At 36.4% G+C, this 8,998-nt stretch overlaps 1 protein-coding gene across 2 annotated transcripts in view; it reads right to left on the bottom strand.

Annotated features, from left to right (window-relative positions):
• Positions 1 to 5,355: 5,355 nt before the first annotated feature.
• Positions 5,356 to 8,998, bottom strand: part of kdm4aa (lysine (K)-specific demethylase 4A, genome duplicate a) — a 44,833-nt gene continuing 41,190 nt past the window's right edge. For both annotated transcript variants that reach the window (XM_056459361.1, XM_056459362.1), the window contains exon 22: positions 5,356 to 8,644. In XM_056459361.1, the coding sequence (XP_056315336.1) occupies positions 8,507 to 8,644 (138 nt within the window). In that variant the 3' untranslated portion in view covers positions 5,356 to 8,506. The remainder of the gene's footprint in view (positions 8,645 to 8,998) is intronic.

The following is an 8,998-nucleotide window of genomic DNA, read 5'->3' as shown; positions in this document are numbered from 1 at the left end:
TTCATGTACTTATTAACATGATCAAACAATGAACAACACATTTATTACAGTGTTTAATCATGTTAGTTAATGAAAATAACGTCATTCATTGTCTGTTCATGTTAACTCACACTCTCAGAAAAAAGGTACACAGTGGTACAAATGTTTCTTGAGGAACAGTTTTGTACCTTTGTAAAAGTTGTACCTTATATAGTACAAAAAAAGACCTCTAATGATACTGTTCTGTACCTTTTATGGTACAACTGTAAAAAAATGGCTGTGATTTCAACCGTAAAAAACCTGTAAAAATGGTACGGTAAAAATCTGTAACCTGGTTAACGGTATGTTTCCCTAATATATATGGCGAATAACTGTAAATTGACTTTCCCAGAATTCCCTGTTTGGCACATCAGTTTTTATGCTTTTTGTTGACATTACTATGGATCTATTTAGTTGTTTCTCCATCAGTGATGTACATTAGAGATTTATGTTACATTTAATGTTGATAAACAATGTTTTTTTTATGACTTTAATGTTATGCGTGTTACCATACTGGTGTTTAGTAGCTTCTATGAGCGCCTTCTATACACTGGTACCCTTTTCTGCTAGTGGGAAAAGTTGTTTGTGATGAGCATTGGTTTAATATGTAGCTTACTCATCACCACCTGCATATGGTTGTGTTAATGTGTCTAACTGTGTAACAAAAGATGTGTAGATGTTGGTAATTTAAAATACAGACTTATTACATCTATAAATTAATGAAATACGGTAGTTTACTGTAAAAATGAAAAATTACTTTAACGGTTTTTACTGTATTTTTAACGGTGAAATACTGACAACCACAGCTGCTGTTTTTTTAACGTAAATTTTACGGATTTATTTTTTACAGTGTACACAATTCATAAAAAGGTACATAAGTGTTGGACAACTTCTATATTACAATATCTATGAAAATAAATATGACTGGAAAGGCAAAGTGATTTTATGGATAATTTCCATATTAAAACATGAATTTAAAAGCATACGGTTAAAGAAACTCATAAACATTCATTATTAAGTTCTATAATACAAAACAACTGGTAAAACAAATCTATCAGTATTGTAAACTAATCATTTAAAGCATTTTAATAAACATTTGATAAGCTTTTTCTGATGAATACAGTTTCATTATTGATATCTGCACCTTTTGGCGTTTGCTTTCCACTACACACGTGAGCTGGCAAAAGTGTTCATGCAGACATTTTACTATTGTAAAACTAATCAAACATTGCACATATCTCGTTTCAATACTTTTGCATAATTCTGTTTTAAATAATGAAGTAAATTAAATGAACTTTTAAGTGATTACAAAAGTATTGTGTGAAAACTAGAGAAAACAAATGTTTTATATTGTACATAGGGGATTGTATTGGTGTAACATTTCTGTGGAAAAAAAAAGTGTTGTGAAATGTTTAGCAAAAATAGATCTTTTGATTTATATTAAAGTATTTTCTATTCTTTATTGATAAGGTGCATTTATAAAACATTGTTTAGAAATTAATTTGATGTTTTATATTTACTGGAAATATATCGCATGTTGGATAAAGCAAGATGCCTTTAAATAGTTCTTGAAGGAACACATGACACTGTTAAGGTACAAAGTGTCTTGTCACTGTAGTGGCTCCTTCATGGATCAGGTTTGCACCTTTGCTGAAGCTACAATATTATACTGCAGGTTTTAAAAACCAAAGGGACATTTTGATTTCCCATGGTACAAATCATGTCCTTAAAGTTACAAACTTGGTACAAATTTGCTTCTTTGTCTTAAGGTACAATTCTGTTCTATAAAAAGGTACTGCCCCAGTGACAAGGGTTTGCACCTTCTTTGGTACAACATTGTACCATTTTTTTCTGAGAGTGCACAGTGCATTGGCTAATGTTAACAAGCATTGATTTGTATTTTAATAACGCATTATTGAATATTAAACTATGACTAATAAAGGCTGTACATGTTTTGTTGATTATTAGTTGATGTTAGGGAACTTGTGTTAATTTAAAGGTGCAGTATGTAAGTTTGACACCCAGTGGTTGATCTAGGTATAGCATTCATGGTTTAAAACACACGCAAGCGCAGGTTGCTAGATTGACTAAATCAACAGGAGTGTGCCTGACTATCGAGCCTAAAGGTTGATTTAAATTGTGCTCTAAATAAAAGCAATGGCACGCGATAGAAGTAATATTTCCCATATTAAATGGAGTTTTTGTTCTAACCGACACCTCAAATTGATATATTAGAAACGGCTTCTGTTTCTTGCAGCTAAACATCAGGATAAACGGACAATGATCACCTCAGGTAAACCTTATGTGGTTTATTCAGTGTTAAATGCTAACAATGTGAGTTTGAATTCCATTTTACATGACATTTATTGCCATATACTGAAAGCAGCAGCAGATAGTTCAGCTCAGATCTGGAAAATAAAATAAACTATCAGAAATTGAACTTTAGAACTGTTAAATAATGAAAACCAACACATATCTGTGATTCAACATTTACATTTAATAATGTTAAAGAGGTTTAATTTGCATTACTAGATTATAAATCTTACCATTTTGTTGGAGTGCAGCGAGTGCACGTATATTCTGTGCTTCTAATTGGCTGTATTTAAATTTCGGTCGTGTTTTGTCTGGTACAAACAACCAAATTGCAAATCTCGTAACGTAGCGTGTAGTCAGGACACTGGGTTACAATGTAACCTGCTCAGCTAATGTTTACATTCATAATACTTATATTTTTGGCTAATTAATAACCTCATGTGGAACTCTGAATCTGTGTCTAATTTAGTCTAAATTAGTCTGCTACTGTCAACCGGAGGTTGCATTTGAATGCTTTGCATTTGATGTCACAGATGAATGCTTTGAGAGCCTTTCTGAATGAATGAATGGATGAAATAGATGGTTTTCCAGCAAGGCAACTCGGGGTGCTGAAATTTAATTCGCTAAACTTGCAGTGGGTGAGTTAAAAGAACCAAAACAAAGACAGCACGTAACGCACATTTTCAAAGCAGAATATCTGACTTCAGCTTTGTTTTTCAGATAAACAAGTATGTGCACTTAGCATGTTTCTGAAATATCTGCAAACATATTTTAGCATTTTTATGCTTTAGAAGAGTCAAAAACGTCCATACAGCACCTTTAACAGCTAAAAGTGGTAGTAGAGTAATTTAAAGTGTGCTAAAGAGTAGTAGTAGAGTTGTAAATGAAAGGTCATTTTATGAGGATTCTACACAAATCAGTGGCTACAACTCATCTGTTTATGTGTCGCTTTTATGAAGGTCACAGCTCCAGTTTTGAGTTTCAGAAATGAGCTTGAGACGTGAAATCCATGAAACAGAAGTGTGTTGTGGAAACTTACAGAGAACACTAAACATGCTGACAGTGTTCTTGTGGTAAAAAGCAAACAGTATTTCCTATGATATTTTTTCTTCTGGAGAAAGTCTTATTTGATTTATTTCAGCTAGAATAAAAGCAGTTTTAAATTTTTTAAAACCATTTTAAGGTCAATATTATTAGCCCCCTTAAGGGTCAATATTAGGGCCCCCTTAAGCAATATTTGTTTTCAGTTGTCTACAGAACAAACCACTGTTATACAATGACTAGCCTAATTACCCTAACTTTAGATGCCTTTAAATGTCACTTTAAGCTGAATACTAGTGTCTTGAATAATATCTAGTCATGTGCTGTCATCATGGCAAATATAAAAGAAATCAGTTATAAGGAATAAGTTATTAAAACTATTATGCTTAATAAATTTACAGGGAGGCTAATAATTTAGGAGGGCTAATAATTCTGACTTCCACAGTTTATGTCAATAAACAAGTAGGCTATATAGACTAAATATACCAAAACCTTTCTGTCAGTGTAAGTTGAGTATACTTAAGTGCAATATCAAGTATAATTCTGAGAAGTACAGCAAAAGCCAGCTGAAAATGACTAATAGTGAAAGTCTACCAAACTTTTTTTCTTAAAGGATTAGTGAAGCCGAATCAAAGAAAGCAGTTAAATCTTCTGTTTGTAATGCAACACTGTGGGGTTTTCCCTCTTGGTGGGTGTTTGGAGATTCCCTAAGAGAGCTTCCTCTGGCCTGACCAGTTTTACTACTGATCATCACACAACCACGCTTCACACGATCTGATTGACATTCGCAGCTTTTGATTAGTCATGATTGTGCTTTCTTTTTGATAAATCATCCAAGTAATAATTACATTATTTAGGCAAATGCAACATTCTTGTAAAAAATCAAATCAAATAATTTGTTTTAACCAAGTATTTGGAGCTAAATAAATACACTCACTGGCCACTTTATTAGGTACACCTGTCTAGCAAATTTCTAATCAGCCTAACACATGGCAGCAACTCAATGCATTTAGGCATGTAGACATGGTCAAGACGATCTGCTGCAGTAGAAACCGAGCATCAGAATGGGAAAGAAAGGTGACATGGTTGTTGGTGCCAGGCGGGCTGGTCTGAGTATTTCAGAAACTGCTGATCTACTGGGATTTTCACGCACAATCATCTCTAGGTTTTACAGAGAATGGTCAGAGAAAGAGGAAATATCCAGCGAGCGGCAGTTTTGTGGGCACAAATGCTTTGTTGATGCCAGAGGTCACAGGAGAATGGCCAGACTGGTTCCAGCTGATAGAAAGGCAACAGTAACTCAAATAAGCACTCATTACAACCGAGAAGAGCATCTCTGAACACACAACACGTCCAACCTTGAGGCGGATGGGCTACAGCAGCAGAAGACCACACCGCGTGCCACTCCTATCAGCTAAGAACAGGAAACTGAGGCTACAGTTACTGACCATGTCCATCCCTTTAAGCTCACAGTGTACCCATCTTCTGATGGCTACTTCCAGCAGGATAAAGCTCCATGTCATAAAGCGTTAATCATCTCAGACTGGTTTCTTGAATATGACAATGAGTTCACTGTACTCAAATGGCCTCCACAGTCACCAGATCTCAATCTAATAGAGCACCTTTGGGATGAGGTGGAACAGGAGATTCGCATCATGGATGTGCAGCCGACAAATCTGCAGCAACTGCGTGATGCTATCATGTCAATATGGAGCAAAATCTCTGAGGAATATTTACAGTACCTTGTTGAATCTATGCCAAGAATGATTAAGGCAATTCTCAAGGCAAAAGGGGGTCCAAACCGGTACTAATAAGGTGCACCTAATAAAGTGGCCGGTAAGTGTAGCTGTGCTTAGACTCTGCTATTCTTCTAAATATATTTTTTATCATAACACCTATCATTTATGTGTGTTTAGAAAACGGCGTGTTTTGCAATGCAAGTAAAAATGAGCCATTGATAAAAGAAAAAAAAAGAGAAGAGAATTAGAAACAAGTAAACTCACATCTTTTACTGATGCACATTAATGGTTTTTACAAAAGACATGTATGGAAGTCTTAGAGCCTCAGCATTCAGAAGTGCGGTAAGAACGAGACTCGTGTTTGAAAGCAAAATAACAAGAGGCAGAAGAAACGTGCCAGATTTCTTAAATTAACTACATACAACTATATCTCACAGTATATGAACATTAAACGTATTATAAAACAAAGCAATAAAATAGGCTTCTTGATAGAAAAACATCTTTTATACTTTTCTTTTTTTTGTAATATATATATATATATATTTATAGTGAAGATTAGCCCTGTCTATTGAACAACAGACAAACTGCAACAACCTTACTTTCTCCAAATGCTGTCGGCTAGAAAAGTCCAAAACAGGCAAAACGACGGCCTCCTCAGCTTTCAGAAGAGCATTTCTGTCTCTAGAGCTCAGCTACTGCAAGGACAAAGATGACAGTTCATAAAAGAACAGCTGAGAAGTGCAAAAATAGCTTATTAAAACCACGGGGCTTTTGATCAAATATGGACAGCAGTGAGAGCTACATTAATGGAAACCTGGAAATGAGATTGTGTGGATCCAGAGTAAGCAAGGCAGGGTTCTGAACAAGCTGTGAAAACCCAGATTCTTGGCATTTTGCTGTGAACTCTTTCCAGGAAACAGAACACACCCATGAACTCCCTCATTATGAACCATAACTCCGACAGCACTGGAACTCATATTGCAGAAGGTATTTAGAAAGCACCAGGTAATAAATAGGCTTGTAAAAAATGACACGCTGAATTCATTATGTTCCAAATAATGTACAATATTCGAGATCTGAAGGTATAGAATGCAATGGCACGTCCTTTCGGTAAAATGCGGGTAGAAACAGCACCCTCAATTAAAGGGGTAGTTCACACAAAAATTTTAATTCATTTACACACCCTCTGCTTAATCCAAACCTGAGTTTCTTTCTTCCATTGAACACAAAGCTAGATAGTTTAAAGAATATCAGAAACCTGTAACCATTGACTTCCATACAATATCAGAAATAAAGGTACGGGAAGCTGTCACTGGTACAAAAGGTCCATAATAGTACATCAAATGTACATTTTGGGCACATCAGGGTACTAAAATGCACCTTTGAGGTACCAATATGGACTGTTTGTATGGAAGTCAATGGTTACAGGTTTCTGATATTCTTTAGCCACTTTTAGAAATAAAGGTACGGGAAAGCTGTCACTGGTACATAAGGTCCATAGGGGTATATCACATGCACATTTTGGGCACATCAGGGTAGAAAAAAAAACACCTTTGAGGTACCGATATGGACTGTTTGGCTAAAGAATTTCAGAAACCTGTAACCATCGACTCCCATACACTCTCAAAAATAAAGGTACTGGAAGATGTCACTGGTACTATAGGTCAATAATGATACATCAAATGCACATTTTGGGTACATCAGGGTGCTAAAATGGACATTTGAGGTACCGATATGGACTGCTTGGCTGAAGAATGTCAGAAACCTGTAACCATTGACTTCCTGACAATCTGAGAAATAAAGATACGGGAAGCCGTCACTGGTACAAAAGGTCAATAATGGTACATCAAATGTACATTTTGGGCACATCAGGGTGCTAACATGCACGTTTGGGGTGCCATTATGGACTGTAAGGCTAAAGAATATCAGAAAAAAGTAACCATTGACTCCCATACACTCCCAGAAATAAAGGTACTGGAAGATGTCACTGGTACTAAAGGTCCATAATGGTACAACAAATGTACATTTTGGGCACATCAGGGTGCTAAAATGGACATTTGAGGTACCGATATGGACTGCTTGGCTAAAGAATATCAGAAACCTGTAACCATCGACTCCCATACACTCTCAAAAATAAAGGTACTGGAAGATGTCACTGGTACTATAGGTCAATAATGATACATCAAATGCACATTTTGGGTAGATCAGGGTGCTAAAATGGACATTTGAGGTACCGATATGGACTGCTTGGCTAAAGAATATCAGAAACAAGTAACCATTGACTCCCATCCACTCCCAGAAATAAAGGTACTGGAAGATGTCACTGGTACTAAAGGTCCGTAATGGTACATCAAATGTACATTTTGGGTACATCAGGGTGCTAAAATGGACCTTTGAGGTACCAATATAGACTGTTTGGCTAAAGAATATAAGAAACCTGTAACCATTGACTTCCATACACTTCAGAAATAAAGGTACAGGAAGCTGTCACTGGTACAAAAAAGGGGCATAATGATACATAAGATTTGTATGGAAGTCAATGGTTACAGGTTTCTGATATTCGATAGCCACTCTCAGAAATAAAAGTATGGGAAGCTGACACTGGTACGAAAGGTCCAGAATGGTTTATCAAATGTGCATTTTGAGTACATCAGGGTACTAAAAACACCTTTGACGTACCAATATGGACTGTTTGGTTAAAGAATATCAGAAACCTGTAACCATTGATTGCCATACACTCTCAGAAATAAGGGTATGGGAAGCTTTGACTGGTACAAAAGGTCCATAATGGTACATCAAATGTACATTGAGTACTACAGGGTACTATTTGGTTCCAAATGTGTACCTTTTGAAAAGGTACCACCCCACTGACAGCTCCCATACCTTTAATTCTGAGAGTGCAGTGTTTGTTTCCTACTATGAAAGACAATGGTTGAATCGTTTTCCAACATTCTACAAAATATCCTATTTTGTGAATTCAGCAGAAAAAAGAACTCATAAAGGATTAAAACAACTTGATGATGAGCAAATACTGATCATATATTAAATTTCTGAGTGAACTATCCCTCTAAGTCGAATAAATTAACGTGTAAAGTGATGAAACTATATTACAAATATTTTGTATTAAACGCTCAGCTGTGTTTCCTCGAGTGTGTGTGGGACAGTTTCACAGCACTGAGGTTAAAGGGTGTCAAACACACCCCTAGAAAAAGCTGCATTGTGTGTAAAAGCCGCTGTGAAACGCCCTGCCTCGCCTGAAGACTCAGATCAGATCAGACAAGAGGTCAAACCCATCCAGACGTCTGCCTCCTGCCAGATGAACGCTACTGACGCTGGCAGGGGCTGCTGGAAGAGTGCTGGTGGTTTCGGGTGAAGGCCGTGTCTGTCGCTGCTGGTTACTCCATGATGGCTCTGTAGATGACGGGCTCGATGTAGTCTCCTCTGTACCTGGAGTTGATCACTCTCTGCCGCTTGCTCTCCTGGACCTTCTTCTCTCCAAACATCCCGTCAAAGCGCATGTCTGAGGCCTTAGACTGAATAGCACACACACACAAATCAATAGAGTGCATTAGAATGCATTAGTGCCTACTTATGTTCAGCAGCACTTATTTATTTTCAGCAGCAACTACTTATTTAAAATGAGCTGAATCAACACAATTCTTGTGATTTTTTTGGGGCAACTTAATTGTTTTACATTCATTCCACTTAAATTTGTAAAAACTAACTTAATTCCTTTATGTTGTCCAAAGATAAATCGATTGTGTGGATCACAGGATTTTTTACAGTGCTGAAGACATTCTTCCATTCATTTTATCCATATACTTTCTGTTTATTAAAAATTATTCAATAATAAAGCACTGTAGGGATGCATCGAAATGACAATTCTG

The sequence above is a fragment of the Danio aesculapii genome, chromosome 6 (assembly GCF_903798145.1).
Source record: "Danio aesculapii chromosome 6, fDanAes4.1, whole genome shotgun sequence".
In the NCBI taxonomy this organism is placed as follows: Eukaryota; Metazoa; Chordata; class Actinopteri; order Cypriniformes; family Danionidae; genus Danio; species Danio aesculapii.
Note: the sequence above shows the minus strand (reverse complement) of the source record. Positions and strands in the feature narration are given on the sequence as shown.